Below are 19,134 nucleotides of genomic sequence, written 5' to 3'. Positions count from 1 at the left end.
CAAGAGACCACACTTGGTGCATGTGCAGCACTGGGAAGATGCCTTAGGGAGGAGCCTATAGTAGAGCCAAAATGACAGTTCGCAGGGGTAGGAGGAACACCTACCCCTCAGCACTTGCAGAGCCAAGTGCTAAGTCGGGAGGGAGCCAGGCAGTTTTGATAAGATGCTGGGATGGAGTTCAAATCCAAGGGTTGCCCACCTGGATTTCATCCCACAACATCTGCTCATTGTGTGCTTTCTTTGCTATTTCCCGAAGCTCGAAAGTTAGAGATCTAGCAATTGCTTCAATGCTGTATGGAGAATAATTGTGAGACCTCTAGAATGCTTGGGCTTTGGCTTACAGCTGGGCCTCTGAAGGGCTTCTGACTTCAGCAAATGTGGGCAGCAGGTTTGGAGAGCACGTGTAGGGTTTTTTAAACGGGCTGCAAGCAGCTTCTGTCTGATAAATGCTTCATTTGACTTGACAGCTTAAAGAGAATGGCCCCTGTAACAAACAATAGATATGTGTTTACCCTTCGCTATGACTGTCCCCCCCCAACTTGAAGATCTTTCTCGTGATCAGTTGGCAGTCTTTCTCGTGGGGCCAAAAATTTAGACCTTTAAAACCTTGTTATCCGTTGACAAAAGATCAAGTTTTGGGAGAGAGGGAGAGAAAGAGAGAGCTCAGGTTGTTTTTCTCCACACTCCCCTTGAGACTCCATTGGTTTTGACTTTGAAGCCTAGAGAGTTCACCCTCCCTGGGGAATTTCAGGGCCAATGCCAATCACAGCGCTTCTCAGCTCAGCTTTCTTCAGAGTTCATCAAGCTTCTGTAGGGCTGGCCCTGCAGTCCGCCCGTCAGTGACCTCTGCCATCATTGGTGGATGATCCTGGGACCTGTGTCCTTCTCACTCAGACTCTGTCCATATCCTGGCATCCAACAGAGCCCCTCCACCTCAATGCTTCTCCTGGCATCCTGCACCCGTCAGCACCCGCCATGCCAGGAGGGCCTCCCGTGCCCCAGCTTGGAGGTGTCATTCTCTTGGCTTTCCTGATCTCTGCACTCATGTCTGCACCAGTCCCTGGGCACCAATGTGGGTGTGAGGAAGCCGATTCGTCAGGTTGGGCAGTGCGTTTAGAGATGCGGTATGAAGGAACTAGGCTTGGATGTGGATCTCATTAGTTTTCCGATTTTCTCCCCTTCTAGGTAATACTTACCAATATTCAAAACAGAAGCCCTAAGCCTGGCCCTGCTCCCCACGATCAAGAACTAGGTTTTTTCCTAGAAACAGGACTTCAGAGAGCTCATGTCCTCTATTTCAAAAATGGGTAAGCCTTCTTCATTTTTTAAATCAGGTTCCTAAAGAAGGAAAATAGCCTGACCACACTGGCTCTGGTTTAGCTGTTGTAACAAAGCAACTTTAAACATGAACTATGGTTGGAATCTTTTTTTTTTTTTTTAATTTGTTTTTAAATAACAAATGTAGGCTCTTTTGTCTCTTCTCCCCCGGCTCTCCCACTTTGCCATGAGGTTTGAAGGTGGGAGAAGGGAGGAAGGAGGGCTCCTTGGTGAGGATGAGTCACAGGCTGGAAGTCCTGGGCCAGCGGGTGTGTAATGGGAGTGTGCCATATGCTGCCCTCCTTGATGTCAGTGGTCCTTACTGCACAGACCAACAACCCCTTTTGTCGGGGGGTGACTTGGAAGTCCCAGCACACTGGTTCAGAGAATTGGTCTGCCAAACCTCCAACAGTTTGTAGGAAAGTGAGTGTGGCTGTGACGTCACACAGGCACATTTTCCACCCGAGCTGCCTTGGGAAAAGGTGTATGAAAGTTTCATAATGTGAACGTGAGGGATGCTCTCTGACAAATTGGTCATTGCTTTTCCTTTGTGTGTTGCTCTTACAAGAAATGCGATGAATCTGTTCCAAATTTCTTCAGCTGTCCCTTGTTTTGACCTTGTGCTGCAGGATAGACGTGCACGAAGACCCACAGTAGGTATCCGGCCTCTCACCCATAGCTCCTCGCAGGCCTGTTCCCCTCCCTCTAGGGACCATCACGTAGTGCTTTAAACGAGAGAGGGGACACGAGTCCCAGCCTTTGCATAAATGAACAGGGGTTTGCGCCCTCTTCATTTTTAAGAGCGTCAAACCTTGGGGCAGACCTCATGGAAGGGGCATTTCTTCTGCTTGACGACTCAGAGCCACAGGCACCCATCTTTCATTAGTTGTGGGTAAAAGCTTGTTTTCCAAATCCTGCTAAATTGTTGGTGGAGAAGACCTGCTTGGCCCCAGAGGACATTGGTTCAGATCGGCATGACATGCAAAAGGCCGCAGTAATGCCCCAAGGTTTGGACTGGCTAGAGAAGATGCCCTCAAGTTTGATCTCATCTGCCACTGATCAGATCATGTGAGCAGTAGTGCATGTCCTCCACACTGACGCTTTAGTTCTAGCTCCTGTGATGTTATAAATAGAGGGAGAAGAGGGCAAGCAGGGCATCTTTGAGTGACCTGTTTCTTCTCCCTCTTAACAATAAATGGTAGTCATCCCAGAGGAGCCCCAACCTTGCTGTCTCCCCCTCTAACCTGCAAATGTATGTGGTTGACTCCCAGATGCAAGTCCAGAGGCAGGAATGTGCTCCCTCGGAGCTCTTGGGGGCACCAAACCAATGCCTTCTATTGAAAATGCCCCCTGTAGGACTGGTAAAGGTGGGCTGGGTAATTTATTTTCATCCGAGGCCTGTTCATGGAAGAGGAAGAAGCTAGTCCTCTTGGGCTCCAACCTCCTGCCCTGAAATGTTGGCTGGCCCCTGGAATCCAACTAAAAAATAATAATGATGAGAGGTTTGCACTAGATGATGGATTACATGCCAGCAATTGCTTACCGGCTCATTTCTCTTTTCATTTTTTACTCAAGTTCAAGGAGATTCCCACTGATGTAGCCAAAGTGAAGACACTGCTTAACTTGGAAGGCTTTTCTCCTCCTTTCTCGTCCTCTCACTCTCTTCTTTGGGCTCCAAAGGCCAGGGATAGGATTGGCCAGCCACTCCAGACAGTCCTTGCCAACTGCAATGTCCTTTGCAGCAGTCATGAGACATTACTTTGGGGTAGGTGGAGATGAAGGCCAGTTTGGAGACCACAAAATATGAATGAAAGAAGAGGGAGCAACAGGAGCTTTGGGGCATGTCTGGTGCTGCCAGACGTCTGACTTAGAGCGGTGGGTTTCTCGGGGCTTGAGAGCCACACCCAGGTCATTTGTCAGTGGACGGATGTTCACAGCCAGTATCTCTGTGGAGGGGGCGGGGACACCTAGAGGTGGCTGCTGCCCCTAAGCACCAGTGGCTTCCAACATCCCATTTTCGGATATGTTTGCTCCTTTTTGTTTTTCTACACTTTATTTTTTTTATTATTCTTATTTTTATTTATTTTTTAGAGAGAGAGATAGAGAGAGAGAGAGAGAGAATCTTAAGCAGGCTTCATGCCCAGCGTGGAGCCTGACACGGGGCTCAATCTCACAACCCTGAGATCATGACGAGCCGAAACCAAGAGTCGGATGCTTAACCCACTGAGCCATCCATACGCCCCTCTGCACTTTAAAGATATGTACCTGAAAAGATATTGTGGAAAGGGTTTGGCTGATTTGCAAGGATGAGAAAATGGGCTGTAGAAGAGCTTCACAATGGGAGATGGGAATTGATAAAGCACTTTTTCTTTAGAAACGTACTGTGATGTCTTCAGCCTTTTAGTTGTCATCCCAGAGGACTTAATGATTAGTAATTAATCTTATTCTTGTATAATCCTCCCATCTTTTCCAAGAGTGTGTGCCAAGCTAGTGAACTTGAATCTCTCCCAGAAAGAACCTGAGTCCCAGAGCAAGGCTCTTATGTCATCGTCATCAATGGTCACCAGGCTCTGCCCTCAGCACTTCCAGTGCCGCTCCACTCGGGGGAGAGTCCAGCTGTGTGGAGAGGCTGGGGCCGGCCCCCAGCAACGAGGGGGCTGTCATCATCCTGCCCCTCTGGGAGGAGGCACCAGACCCAAGGACGAGATGTTGCTGGGGCAGGTTGGGGTTTTCTCATCACACTTTTCCTCGTGTCTCATCCAGAGCATCCCACAGATTATCTATCTCCTCCCCTGTCCCCTGCCCCCCAGGCCCCTCCTGCGGCCTGTCTCCCCCTGGAGGGAAAGAATGCACGGTGACCTCCCAGCCCCACACAGCCACATCTATTCCATGTCTCGTGCTCCTATCCCTTTGGATGGCAGGAGCAGGCCTGCTAAGGATGAAAGAGACCGTCTTGCTCAGCTCTGCAGAGGGTAAAATGAGAGAGTGTTAGCCTCCGAGGGCCAGGACGCAATCTCCAGGGGTCTTAGAGCGGCCTTGCCCAGGCAGGCACTCAGATGAGGGGCAGCAAGCATGTTGGAGGCAGAGGCTTTGGGTTTGGAACCAGTCCTCCTCACTGGGTCTCAGTTTCTCTATCTGTCAAATGGGTCCAACCCCACCTATGTCACAGAGCTGAGGAGAGGCACAAGTATGAAAATGCACGTGGAAGCCCTTTGTGAAGCGTCAGGCAGGCAGCAGGTGCCACCTTGTCATTTCCAGGGATGATGATGCCAGATAACCTTCTGGCAGGAGGTGGCACCAGGTGAAGGTCAGCCTCCAGCTGAAGTGGAAGTTCACAAAGCAGACATCACCCATTTGATTGCTGAGCCTCACACCACACATTTTTTGGGGAAGGGCATTTGTTATTTATGACTACTGGTTTAGGTGAGCCCTGCTCATGAGGTGTATCAGTTAGCTGGGATGGTGCTCATGACCAGCCGCCTCGATGTGCACCCAAGAAGGGAGATGGGCTGACTGGTCTGACGTGGTTCAAATGGGCATCCACCAGACAGTGTAGCTAGTGGCCCAGAAATGGCCCCAGCCTGGGGGTCCCTTCAACCTTTTTTTTCCCCTAAGATTTCTAAGAATTTCATTTTTAAGTAATCTCTACACCCAGTGTGGGGCTTGAACTCGCAACCCCGAGATCAAGAATCACACATTCCGTCAACTGAGCCAGCCGGGTGCCCCTCGGCCTTCTAAGGAGAAGAGAAATGATACTCCCCACTTGAGTCCTTGTGGCCAGGATTTCCAGGAAGCTTGGGTTTGGGATGCCAGTTATTGACTGTGTGCTGTTTTAAGGATATTTGACCATCTCTTATAAACAAAGGGTAGCGAAGTCAAGTAACTTTGCTTCATGTCAGATGCACTGGCTGACCAAAATGGGTAGTTGGATGGCAGAGAGTGTTTTGCCCTGATTCCAAATTGGTTTTAATTCAGGGAGGGAGGGGGTTAAGCTAAAACAAAAAGGCAAATGCCCAGTGACCCTTGGGAGATGTGCCTGGGGGTTGTATTCTTGCTGGAGTACATGCCAGAGTCCTGCCTGTGAGACCCTGACATGAAGATGGTGGGAAGTCAGGGGGATGGTCAGACTCTGAGTTGCCCTGTGGTGTTTGGTGCCACGCTGGGGAATAAAGTGGTGTAGAGGGGCTTTTTGGAGTTTTGTTATTATAGTCCATCAAATAAGACCACTAATCACCACTGTGCATTGGCTTTAAAAATCCCTAGACTTGCTCAGTAATTTTGTTGGCCTTTGTGACTGTTCAGCCCTGCTTAATGTAGACTAGAATTAGGAGGCTGACAAGGGGATACTGAGGTCCACAGTGTACCAGGGGCTGCTGAGGAGGGCGCTTCCTGTGCTTCTGGCCCCAGGGACAGCAGCGGCAGCAGCTGGGCTCCCACAGCCCTGCGGTCATGGAGAGGGTCCGGCCAGGACACATGGGGGGCCATGCTGGCTCCCCAGGCACTGGAGCAGCCTGACCCTGGCCTGTACACTCGAGCATTCAGGCAGTCTTCCCTCCCACAGCACTAAGATGTGTTCACTTTTTAAATTGCACATGACTCTGTACATCATAAGTCAAATGCAGTGACCAGGAGAGAATTCAGACACGTTTCCAGGAAGCATTTAATACATATCAACTTTTGGTCCCTGGCAGTTTTTGAGAGATTCAGAGATTGGAAGGAAATGGGCCTGCACTCTAGGAGACGGTAGGAGAAAAGAAAAGGTTAAGACAGAAACGTAAGTAATGCAGTACTGTTTTATGAAGGAGTAAACGATGGGCAAACACCTGATCGCTTAACTGAGCAAGGTGAGCACTTGTTTCTGGGCCCCATTTATTCATTCATTCAGGGAGGTCATTTGTTCATTCATTTGAGGAGGCTTCCTTGCATACTGATCAGGTCCCCGACCATCTCTTAGGCTGGGGTGAAGAGGAGGGACAGAGTCCTGCCCGCCTGCAACTCACAGTCCCATAGGGAATTAAGAATGAAAACAAGCAATTTCAGGATAGCTTGTGCATGTTGACAGGGCGAGTCCAGGTTGCTGCAAAAGCGAAGAAGAAAGCTGCCGTATGGACATGGCTACACCACCTGTAAAGGGGAATAAAGCTTTGGAGGAGAAGTGGGCTTGGAGTGATGTCAATGCAAATAGATGGGGGAGAGCCAGGGCCACCTCCCCAATAGTGGGTAGAGGTACGCCGTTAGAGCTCTGAGCAGCACCGGGTACATTCTGCAGGCTATGAGACCAGGCTGGCTGGGATGAGCATTTATATAGAGATCTGTGGATTTTTATATAACCCTCTCAGCATGGGACCTGGCGTGCAGTGGGTTTGGCCAGGCATCCAAGGATTTGTTGAGTTCTCCTGTGTGTCAAGTACTGTGCTTGGCACTACTTTGTTGAATAGAAGAGATACAGTCAAGGTTTGTGGGAGGCATGCTGTCTCCCAAGGGAAATGGATAATAATGTATACGATTACAAATTCGAATACGTGTCAGGGAATGAATGGGTGCCATGAATGCAGATTAATAGAGGGCACCTGCTTAGGTAGGGTGGTCAGGCCAGGCGTCCTGAGGAGGTGACACAGAGCCCAGGACTGGATGGTGAGAAAGAGGTAATAACCTTGCCGAGACCAGGAGAAGTAGGATTCCAAGTGGAGGATCCAGCGTGTGCAAAGCCTTGAGCCAGGCAGGACCTTGATGTGTTTCAGAATCTGAAAGGAGTCCCGTGTGGCTGAAGCCATTGGAAGGGGAGAGGTGCAGACTGGGTGCAGAAGTCTAGGCTTTTGGTCACCCGAGCTCACTGTGCTGAGCCATCTCACTCTTAAGGAAAATTGCCGTAATAGTTGGACTGATGGGGGGGAGGGGGTACAGAGTCTGGAAGTCCTAGAGGTTTGTCAGACACATTGGTTTTACTCGCTACCCTTTATAGATGTGGAGTCTAAGAGAGAAATCCCATTCAGTATCGCTGAATAAGTATTTCTCGAGAATCTTACTAGGCTACTTACTAGTGCCCAACGCTGTTCTAAGAGAGCAAGTGAGGCCCAGTCACTGCCCCTGTGGAGTTTACACTTGGTTTTGGTTGGCAAAACAGTCAACAAATAAGGCAACGCGATCTCCTTCAGGGCCATGCAGCTGGTTGGTGGCAGAGCCGGGACCTGTATCTCCTTCTCCTGACCCCCCATCCTGTTTTATCACCACTTGGACCATAAGGACCATGCCTGGTTAGTACCCTGTTCTTGAAGGTGGGGCACCAAGAGCTTGCAGGATTACGTTATACCTAGGAAACAAGGACCTTTAAAAGCCAGTCTAGATGTAATTATTTATGTAACAGAAAGCATCAGCCAAATCTTTTCTGTTTTGTTTAAACGTAGACTAGCTCTGGCTAATCCCTTAATGCCATCAAAATTTCAGTATGGAAACAAAGGAACCTTTGTCAATTTTAATTACGAAACTCCAAGACCACTTTCCGTGATGAATTATGGGGCCTGAATCATAGGGAATGGGTACTTGATTTCAGTGTACTAACAATGAACGTTTAGGGTCCTGTGTTGTCTGGGAGCTTTATGAGCACAACCAGGTGGGGGCATCCATACTGGTCTGCCCTTGTCTTTGGCAAAAGAACAGGGTGGGTCATTGTAGGCTTCCAAAGTGCTGAGGTTGGGGGTGAAGGAGGAGGGACCAGTGAGCTTGCCGGCAGTTCATTGCATCTCATATGGCCCCCTCCCTGCCTGGTTTTGACCAGCTGTGCACTGCCTCCTTTAGCCACCATTTAGAATTGGAATTCTCTGAATGATGAACTGGTACAGGAGTTTATTTTAGTTTTTTTTTTTTTTAAGATTTTATCTATTTATTCATGACAGAGAGAGAGAGAGAGAAAGGCAGAGGGAGAAGCAGGCTCCGTGCAGGGAACCTGACGTGGGACTTGATCCTGGGTCTCCAGGATCACACCCCAGGCTGAAGGCGGCACTAAACCGTGGGCCACCGGGGCTGCCCTATTTTAGTTCTTCATGAGAGATTTCTCTCGGGTAGTGATGCTCTATTTTAATGGGGGCAGGAGGAGAGGGAGAGATTATTTATTTATTTATTCACTCACTTATTTATCCATCTGTCAAGTATTCACAGGCTAGGAGCTGGGGTCAAGAAAGCAAATGATCCCCGTGGATTTTCTAGTTCAGCAGGAAAATAGATAATAATGAGCAGTGGGTGAAGCCTTAAGAAACAAGAAGAAGACAATGCTGACATTTTAAAATTTACCCTTTCATTTTGCAAGTTTTCCCCCAAAGAGGGAGTTGTACGATACAGTGTCTAACCATCAAAATTAACTTAATTCTTTAATATCCCCCATACCTCTTGATATGACTGGAGATTGATCCCCTGGGAATTGCCGATGGCAATGGCAATAGTTGCAGAGCAACTCTGGGTCGTGCTCTGGATGGGAGTAGCACGAGTAGACACACACAGGAACAGGCATTGTGGTATGAGGAATACTACCCACCTCTGTTTGGCTTCAGATATGTTGTGATACTCACTTGTTCTGCCAGCATTTATTCAGCTCCTGTTCTGTGCCAGACATTCTTCAGGTGCTAGGGATAAAATGGTGAGCAGCCAGACATGCTTCTTGCTCTCAGAGAGAAATTAGATCATTATATTCTTGGATGTATAGCACGGAGACAGTGCTCAGGAAGGAACGTACCCATTTCTGTGAGAGTCCATTTTAAAACGAGATTGGCCTAGATTTGGCGGTTAGGGGCGGTTTTCCTGAGGGAGTGATGGAGCCCGAAGACATGACAGCTAACTAAGTCAGGGTGGGGTTGGAGTGGTGCTTATGATATGGACCTGAAGGGATCTTCAAAAGCATCCTGGCCAACTTACCTCTTCTTTTTATCTGCCTTATTTTTCTCCTTAACATTTAACCAGCCTCAAGTATACTATGAATATGCTTACCAGGGTCTTCTTAGGTTCAGTTAAACATTCTGACTCACAAGACTTTCATAGGCCACAGTTGACACCGATCTAAATAGAAAGATCTAGAACAAGATCATAAATTGCCAGCCAGGCAGTGTCAGGGATTTCTCTTCTATGTGAATCATGCTCTCAGCAGTCCATATGGCCACCCAGGAGTTGTTCTATTTGTCCCTCCCTCCTCAAGTGACAGCTCAGCTGGTAGAGAATGAGCCTCACAATTAGTAAGTGTGGGATCTGTCCCAAGTATTCAGGATTTCCCGAGGGATATGCTCAGTTTTAAGTCCTCACATTAGAGGAAGTGCAAGCTATGATGTACCCAACAGATATGTGTGGTTCCTTCTAGTCCAGATGCAAGTTATCAATCAGTGGTCATTTTTATCATAAGCAGTGTTGCCTAGTAACATAATTGACATTTTTATCTTTATTAGGTTTCCAGAGAAACAGAACTAGGAAGTTAACCTCAGGTCAAATTCTCAAGCAGACGAGGAAAAGAATTTGTTAACCCTTTACTCGCATTGTAATTTTTTTTCTTATCTAATTTGTCTGTCTCCTATCACTAGACTATAAGTTCTACTTGAGCAGAAATTTCCGTTTTGTTTGGAGAGGAATCTGTACCTTGAGCAATGTTTGGTATAGAGTTATACATGAATGAACGAATGAGTGGATGAACTTCTCATTCTCAGTGGAGATGGCTGTGGCTCACAGATGCCTAATGGTTGCATGCTTCCTTTAAAATTAGGTAATGCGTAGCATATGTTTATTGAGAGCTAGGTGGAACTCACTGCCCCAGTTACTGCTTCTCAGTGGTAAAGAGAGAGATGTGCTCTGTTCATCTAGGTCTTTCTGCAGATGATGCCTTTCTGTTAAATGAGGGGCGGAGGGGGACAGATATAAAATACTTTCCTTGACCTCGATCAGAAATAATACGTTTTCTGGATAAATCATAGGGACCACTGCTTTCTGCCCTATCTCTGTGATTGAAGGGTATTTAGAATAATGGTGGCTTAATTATCAGAATGTCCTCAGGGCGCTTGGGTGGCTCAGTTAGTCAAGTCTGCCTTTAGCTCGGGTCATGATCTCAGGGTCCTGGGATGAAGTCCCACATTGCACTCCCTGCTCGGCAAGGAGTCTGCTTTTCCCTCTGCCTCTGCCCCCTGCCCCTCACTTATGCTCTCTGTCTCTCTCTCTCTCTCAAATAAATAAATAAATAAATAAATAAATAAATAAAATCTTTAAAAAGAGAAAAGAAAAGTCCTCAAGAAGGCCCTGACAGACTCCTAGCTTAGTGGAATTTCAGTGATTATAGGCCTCCTCACTTAAGCCTAGCATGGACACATCTGGATGGGCATCCAGAGTTCCCACAGCAGGAAAGAGAATGATCGTCTCCAGTGGCTTAGTTGTTAAAAAAGTTTGCTCCCAGGGCCTCCCAGACCTGAATTTTTTAAGCCAGTATCTCTTCGACTTGAAACTTTGTGGGGGGAAGTTGGACCTAGCAGCCTATGAGAGTATTTGTGGGCTTTGTGTGCAGCCCCTGAAGGGCAGACGGTTGAAATGACACATGTGTGTCAGGAAAGAGGAATTTGCATCCTGTCTGGTCAAGAAGGCAGCCAAATTTCACCCTCTGTGAGCCTGTCAGACTGCGGGGAACTGTCCCAGTAATTTGGTGACATCTGTGCCACAGAGTGGGTCCAGATGTATTCGCCCTGGAAGCCGGGTAGATAGTAAGGCAGGGAGACCTCTGGCTCTAGGCCAGAGCAGACTCATTAACCTGCTGTTCTCCTTCCCTGGTCTGGGTGTCAGATGCATTAATATTTCACATGAGAGCAGGGTTGGAGGGGATGAGGGCCCCAGCTTTTTTCAAGGGATACTTCCTACCTATTTCTTTTTAAATCATTGTTTTTCTCTCCATTTTTTCCCCCAGAGGTATTTTTAGTCAACTCTTGGAGTTGCAAAGAGAGAGATTGAGCTAAAGCCCAGAACATGACTAAGACGTCTTTGCAGAATTTCTGACTTTTCTTAGGAAATACTAGAACCTTCTATCGAAAATGAGAGGGGCTATAAATTTTCTTACAAGTATCTGCCTTTATATTGGTATGGCAATGTCCACCATCGATCTGTACACCAACAAGGAAATCTACAATGCAGTTGTATTGCATATTGTAGATTGCATGTTGTTCTCATAGCAAAATCCTGCATAAAATTACTGGATTTTTTAAAAATTAATGAATTGTTTTTTTTTTTTTTTTCCCAATTGACATTTGACTTCTTTTTCCACCTTCCTCCCTATTTTTGGCTTGAATTTTTCCTGTTTATTCATAGGTGACTTTGGTGGTAATTAAGCCTGGCACAGACACATAGTCCCTTCCTTCTGCTAGTTCTTCTCCTTTATCCTCTCTCTGCTGGCAGGTGCTTGGTTGGAGGGTATAGTAGCTGGTTCTCCTTTGAATCTCCCTGGCAAATTAGCATCAGAAGCAACAATCTCTGCATGTTGGGAATAAGCAGCTAAAATATCAGGAAGAATCAGATGCTGTGTTTCTTCTGAAGAATACCCCAGAAAAACTCATTAGCCAGACTTGGTAAAACCTCTGAATTACAGGTTTTTTTTTTTTTTTTAAAGATGCAGTTATGTTGCTTTCAAGTACATTTTGAGCTAGTTTTTAAAAGAACCAACTATTGCCCACTCAGTTCCATGCATGTTTATTGAGAGCCTGCTGGGCGCCAGTCACTAGGGTAAGCTCCGTGATATGAGATGAATAAAAAATGTTCTCTGAGCTCATGAAGAAGACACAGATGTCAGCAGATCATTATAACACCTGGTGACAAAGCACTATCATAAAAGGATGGGCCAGAGAAAAGAGAGAGGAGGAAGAAGGAACCACCTGCTGATGTGAGTTCATCCAGTTTCCTAGAAGAATTGACACTTGAACTTGGTCCTTGAAGGAGGGGTACAATTTCCCATCTTAAAGAGGACTGAGGGGGACAAGGATGTGAGTCATGGGTGAATGCTAGATCTTTCAGGCCAGAAACACTTTATATGTTCATTAGAGGCAGCATTGTCTAGTGGTTTGCAGACTTGAGATTTTATAAGAGACATTTGCTTGCACTATGACCTTGGCAAGTTACTTAACCTGTCAGTGCTTCAGTGTCCCCTTTCATAAACTGGGGATAGTAATAGTACCTACATCACAGTATTATTAGGTGGGTTAAGTGAGTTAATAATCATAGTGTGCTTGATAGTGTCTGGCATGTAGTAAGCACTTATACCAAGGTCTGGTCCGCCCACAGAGTGAAGGATTTGTCCATTCCCTAGAGGGAAAGGTAAGACTTGGCAGCTGAGAAATCTGGGAGCATGATGACAGTAGTAGCAGGATGGTTTTTGAATCTTCTCATATATCCACATAAAAGACTAACCAGGTAGCAAAACCAAAGCCCATGACCAGCATTGACAATAGGGCTAGCTGACAAGGTATACTCAGGAACTCCAAAGTACAAGCTGATGTTCATGTGACAGACCTCTGGACAGCAATGGCCTGGCATGTTACCTGCATTTGGGTGGGAGAAAGCAGAAGGAAGCAGTGGGGCCTCTCATGGGCCTGAGAACAAGAGACCCTGGAAGAGCCAACAAGTATTTTCTGGACAGCTTGTCTGGCCAACTAGGATTAGCCAACTAAGATCCAATGGGCTGGAGCAGCCTGGCCCCTCTGAAGACTTGGAAATGGACCACGGGGCTCTTTGCTGGGACTGTGCCCCACAGTGAGGGGAAACTGGGGAGCATGAATAGAAATCCACAGAGAAGTGACCCAAGAGACAAAAGAACAAAAAGGTAGATGTAAATGTGGGTGGGGTGGGGGGAGGTAGCCAGGAAGGATCATAAAGCAAGCTGCTATATTTTTTAGCAGCTTCATTCAGGTTTAATAGATACATCAAAAATTCACCTGTTGTAAATACACACTTCAGTTGTTGTTGTTAAGATTATTTATTTATTCATGAGGGAGGCAGAGACACAGACAGGGAGAAGCAGGCTCCCTGTGGGGAGCCTGATGCGGAACTCCATCCCAGGACCTCTGGATCATGACCTAAGCCGAAGGCAGACACTCAACCACTGAGCCACCCAGGCATCCCAGTTCAATTGTTCTTAGTAAGTCTTGACAGTGGTGTGATCATCACACTTCAGCTTTAGAATGTTTCCATCACCTTAAAAAGGGTACCTGCCTATTTGTCTGTTCCCACTCCCACTCTGTAGCCCAGGCAACCACTGAACTATTATCTGTCTCTCTTGGTTTGCCTTTCCTACAAATCTCACATAAATGGAACCCTAGTGTATGTGGTCCTTTGTGTCCTGCCTCTTTCACTTAGCATGGTTTTGATGTTCACCCACATTGCAGCATATCTCAGGAGGTCATTCCTTTTTATTGCTAAATAGCTATTTCATTGCGTGGATATGCTATGCTGTTTTTTGTTGACTCATTTACCAATTGATGAACATTTGGGTTGTTTGCACTTTTTAGCTATTATGAGTAATGCGGCTATGAACCTTCATGTGCAAATCTTTCTGTAGACACATGTTTTCATTTCCCTTGGATAGATTCACAGGAGTGGAATTGATGGGTCATATGATTGTTTATGTGTAACTTTTTAAGAAAACTGACAAGCTGTTTTCCAAAGTGGTTGTGCCATTTTACATTCCTGCCAGTAATGTGTGAGCATTCCAGCTTCTTTCCATTCTCTTCGACACTCAGGATTGCCAGTTTTTATATCAAAGCCAGTCTTGTGGGTTTGTAATGGTCATTGTGATTTGAATTTGCCATTTTTCTAATGATTAATAAGGTTCAGCAGTTTCTGTTTGCATCTTAGCTCTTCTTCTATCTTCTGTGGTGAAACATCTATCCAAATTTTTTTACCTGTTTTCTGTTGGATTGTCTTATTATCAAGTTGTAGGAGTTCTTTATATATTTTGGATACAAGTTTTTTTAATCACTTATATAATTTGCAAATATTTTCTGCCTGTCTGGGGCATGTATTCATTTTTTAAATGATGTCACTAAAGGAGGAAAAGTTGATTTTGATGAAGTCCAGTTTATCAGTTTTTTTTTTTTATGGTTCATCCTTTTGGTATCATATCTATGAAAATTTTGCCTAATCTAAGATCACAAAGATTTTCTCCTCTGTTTTATTCAAGAAATATTATGGTTTTAGCTTTTTATATGTAGGTCTATTATCTGTTTTTTTGATATTTGTGTATGGTGTGAGGTAAGGGTCTAAGTAAATTTTTTTGCATCTAGGTATTCAGTTGTCTGACCACATTTGTTGAAGTCTCTTTTCCCACTAAATTGCTTTGACACTTCAGTAAAAAAATTAGTTAACTGAACCTAAATTTAAAGGTTTATTTCTGGAGTCTCTGTATTGTTTCATTGATTTATATGTCTACCTTTAGGCCAATACCATGTTGTCTTTAATATGTAGCTTTACAGCAAGTTTTGAAATTAGATAGTGTAAGTTCTGCACTTTGTTCTTTTTCAAAATTATTTTGGCTACTCTCAGTCCTTGATATTTCCATATACAATTTAGAATCAGCTTGTCAATCTCTACACAAAAAGCCTGCCAGGATTTTGATAAGGTTAGCATTGAATCTCTAGATCAATTTAGGGAGAATTGCCACATAAGTGATAGTGAATCTTCTAATCCAGTACCTCTCCATTTATTTAGATTTTCTTTAATTTCTCTCAGAAATGTTTTGTAGTTTTTATTGTTCAAGTTTTACATTTTTTGTTAAGTTTGTCCTAAGTATTTTATTAATTTCCATGCTCTTGTGAATGGAATTATTTTCTTAATGTCACTTTCAGATTACTCTGCTGTCATATAAGATGTACTGTTGATTTTGTATATCAATATTATATCTTGCAACCTTGCCAAACAATTAATTAGTGTAATTTTTAAATAGATTACTTAGAATTTTTATATATGGGATTATGTCATCAGTGAATAAAAAGTTTTACTTCTCATTTCCAAACTGTAGGTCTTTTATTTCCATTTATTACCTTATTGCACTGACGAAAGGTGGTAACGTTGAGGAGAGGTGGTAAGAGCAGACATCTGCTTAAGAAGAAAACATTTGGGGTTTCACTATAACATAAGATGTTAGCTGTAGGTTCTTCATAAATACTTCTTTATCTCTAGTAATGTTTCATCACTTAAGGACCATCTTACATGATATTAACATAACCACACTAGCTATCTTGTTGCCGTTTATAGAGGTATATTTTTAGACACAGACTCTTTGTGTCTGTGACACAAAATGATGTCTTTGGAGTAATGTACCTCTCTCGTATATTTCTTGTAGATAGCTTATAGTTGGATATTGCTGTTTTTATTCAGTATAAAAATATTTGCCTTTTAATTGGAGTGTCTAGTCCATTTACATTTAACGTAACTGTTGATATGGTTAGAGTTTTGTCTGCCATCTTGCTGTTTTCTATATGTCTGGCATCTTTTTAAATTCTTTATTCTTCTCTATCACATTCTTTTGTATTAAATAAATACTTTTTAATATTACATTTTAATTCTTCTGTTGATTTTTATAGCTGTATTTTAAAAAATTACAGTGGTTTCTCTGAATTATCATGTACATCTTAAATTATCACTGTACTTCAGGTTCATACTGACTTCATTTTAGTAAAATATACAACTTTACTCTAATATAGCTTCATCCCTTCTTTGTGCTATTAGTGTCTATATGATATAAGCAGAACAATGTGGAAAAATAATTATTCCCTTGTAACAATCTTATTTTTATAGAAGTTCAAAATGATTTAAAAATGTATTTATACAATATTTTTTATTTACCCACATATTTACATTTCTAGTGTTCTTAAATAATTTTTTCCTATGGATTCAGATTACCCTCTGTTGTCATTTCCTTGCAGTCTGATGGACTTCCTTTAAGATTTCGTATTGGGCATGTCTGCTAGCTATGAATTCTCTCACGTTTTTTGTATCTGGGAACATCTTTATTTGCCTTCATTTCTTTTTTTCTTTTTTAAAGATTTTATTTATTCATTCATGAGAGACAGAGACAGAGAGAGAGAGAGAGAGAGCAGAGACACAGGCAGAGGGAGAAGCAGGCTCCATGCAGGGAGCCTGACGTGGGACTCGATCCCAGGTCTCCAGGATCACGCCCTGGGCTTAAAGTGGCACTAAACCACTGGGCCACTGGGGCTGCCCAGCCTTCATTTCTGAATGACAGTTTTACTGCGTATAGAATTCTTGGTCATAGTTTCTTCTCTTTCAGCATCTTGAATATAGCTTCCACTATGTCTGATAAGAAGTCACTGTCATCTCATTATTGCTCCCCTCTATGTGATTAATTCGGTTGTTACTTTCAAGGTTTTGTTTTGTTCTGGTTTTTTTTTTTTTTTTTTTTTTTTTGGTCTTTTAACAGTTTTATAATTATGATTTTCTTCAGTCCTTTTCTCTCTGTTCTTTAGACTGGATAATTTTTATTCATTTATCTTTAAGGTCAGTGGTTTTTCTGCCATCTCAAAGCTGCTGTTGAGCCAATTTAGGGAATTGTTCATCGTACTTACATTTTTAATTCTAAAAATCTCCATTTAGTTAATTTCTATCATTTCTATTTCGCTATTGAGAGTCCCCATTTTTGAATTATCATCATCTGATCCTGAAAAAAATCTTTATATATGGTTTCTATTAAATCTTTGATCATACTTATAATAGCTTCTTTGAAGTCTTTGCTAAATCTAACATGTGGGCCTATTTGGAGTAAGTTTATATTGATTGCTCTTTTCTCTGTTGATGGGTCATGGTTTTCTGTTTTTTGTGTGTCTCATAACAGAGTAGGATCATATATTTCAAAATGCAAGGAGAATGCTAATAACACATGCAGAAAATAAGTTTTTAACATTTCAGTAATCAAAATGATGATAGTATTATTGGCATTGCAGTTCTGAACCACTTTTGTGTGACATGGAATAAAGCAAATGAACACTTATGGAATGGTCTATTATCCCCTGTGTCCTTGAGAGCCAGGGATCTTGGTGTGGGAGAAAGGCAAAATAGATTTAAGGTAGGAGAAGTCAAAAACAAACGATCAGTCCTGAATTCAGGTGATTAAATTGGAAATATTGGAAATGATTGAAATCATGTGGTATTGTATATGTGTGCATATGTACACATGTACATGTGTGTATATGCACATAAACACATGTGTGCATGTGATAAAGGGAGAGAGAGAGAGAGAGAGGTCCATATCAGTGACTGACCCAGGTGCAGTGAACATCCCCAGTGCCCGACCAATCTTGAAGTATCATTTACCAATAAAAGAAACCTCATTCCAGTTCTAGAATAAGAAATGAATAGGATGAGCTTGGAACATCTTTCCATACCAGATAGCAAGGAAGCTCAAAAGATTTCTAGGATCACGTTAAAAGAATTCAGGCCAAATATGGGACAATTTGAATTTCAAGAATGATGAAAGTTGCAATAGCCTCATCAAATATGTTTAAATTCATGAGCTCTAAATTAGTGTCTAACAAAGTAAATAAAGAGAACTGGAAAACCAAATATTAGATGAAAGGAGCCACCTTCCCATATGATTTTTCCAGCTAATGAATGAAAATACTGTGAGAGGATCATAATATCACCATTTTGCAACTCCCAGTGAATTCATGTATCTAACCATTGAGCATCAAGGGCTGCTAACACACACACACAAAAAAAAGTGACAGCCAGTTTTGATGTGGCTCCTGAAAGAAGAACCCACCACTGGCAAAGTCTTGAGCAAAAGGGACAGATCCTGGACTGGTCAAGCCTTGCAATCCAGCTGCCAAGTGAAAGAAACACAGAGAACAGAAGAATATATGAAGCTGTGCAGTTTTCTGGCCAAGGGGAAACTCTACAGGTCAAACGGGTTAGATTCTTTAACAGATAAATTGTAGAGAACAGAAAGAGCTAGAAAAAGCACCTGCAGATGAAGAGATTTTAAAGACTCCTTGAGTAAGGGAAAAAAGTGGCCAAGACTAAACTCTAGTGTAGACGTGTAGACTAGTGATTAAGCCATAAGGAAATGGAATGAAGTGATTATTCCAAAAGCCAGAGTAGCAGTTACTTTTGGGTAGAGAGGGGAGCCTGTTCATTGGGATGGGGTGATTGGGATGGGAGATGGTTTGTTTTTAGCCCGCGTGGTAAATACAGGGAGTTTGCATGGTAAGAATTCCCCAGGCCACAGCTTTCTTTTACGTGGCTTTCTGTGTCTTTTACACAATAAAAAGGTTGAAAAAGGACGGGGGAGGGCGGGCAGTCAAAGCTGAGATAGAACACTGCCTGACAGATAGGATCCGGGTGCTGGGAATCCAGAGGCTGCTCCCTCATGGAGCTGCTGGGCAGGCCTCTTCCTTTCTGGCTCAGGCATTCTGTTTCCTGCCCTGTTAGTAGAAGATAATGAAACCCTGTGCACCTCACTAAGTTGGTGAGAGAACCATCTGGAATAATGGGGTTGGGGGGATGGCATGGAATCGGTTAGTGGTTAGTGTTGCATCAGGAGATGGTGATGGTGGAGCTCACATTCACTCACATTTACTGTTACCTCGTGTTATCCTCACAGTATGCAGCTGGGTCTTGTTCTTCTTGGAGCACGTGAGAACCCAGTCTCTGTCCTGAAGGAGCCAAAAGTGTCTGGGGCGAGGCAGGGAGGGGGTGCTTTCTTGATTAGGGAGTGAAATGTGTATAAATTGTCTTGTCTGGGTCTCCTGGGGGTATCTGTCATTTAAGCGCCTACCTCTAGCTCAGGTCATGATCCCGGAGTCC

General features: G+C 43.8%; 1 protein-coding gene and 1 long non-coding RNA gene across 11 annotated transcripts in view; one reads left to right on the top strand and one right to left on the bottom strand.

Annotated features, from left to right (window-relative positions):
* The window catches only part of TTC7B (tetratricopeptide repeat domain 7B), a 250,993-nt gene that overhangs the window by 82,879 nt on the left and 148,980 nt on the right, over positions 1 to 19,134 (top strand). For all 9 annotated transcript variants that reach the window (XM_049113415.1, XM_025443119.3, XM_025443121.3 and 6 more), the window contains one exon: positions 1,186 to 1,307. In XM_049113415.1, coding sequence (XP_048969372.1) covers positions 1,186 to 1,307 — 122 coding nt within the window. Of the gene's footprint in view, positions 1 to 1,185; positions 1,308 to 19,134 lie in introns of those variants that run through there.
* On the bottom strand, positions 5,799 to 9,715 carry LOC112657198 (uncharacterized). 2 transcript variants are annotated; one of them, XR_003134902.3, is made up of 6 exons: positions 9,604 to 9,715; positions 9,295 to 9,377; positions 8,880 to 8,973; positions 8,444 to 8,560; positions 6,971 to 7,061; positions 5,799 to 6,441 (listed from the first exon to the last, which is right to left on the bottom strand). It is a non-coding gene; the product is annotated as an uncharacterized LOC112657198 (long non-coding RNA). The 2 variants fall into 2 exon arrangements; XR_003134901.3 differs by lacking the exon at positions 6,971 to 7,061.

This window comes from Canis lupus, chromosome 8 (genome assembly GCF_003254725.2).
Source record: "Canis lupus dingo isolate Sandy chromosome 8, ASM325472v2, whole genome shotgun sequence".
Taxonomy (NCBI): domain Eukaryota; kingdom Metazoa; phylum Chordata; class Mammalia; order Carnivora; family Canidae; genus Canis; species Canis lupus.
Note: the sequence above shows the minus strand (reverse complement) of the source record. Positions and strands in the feature narration are given on the sequence as shown.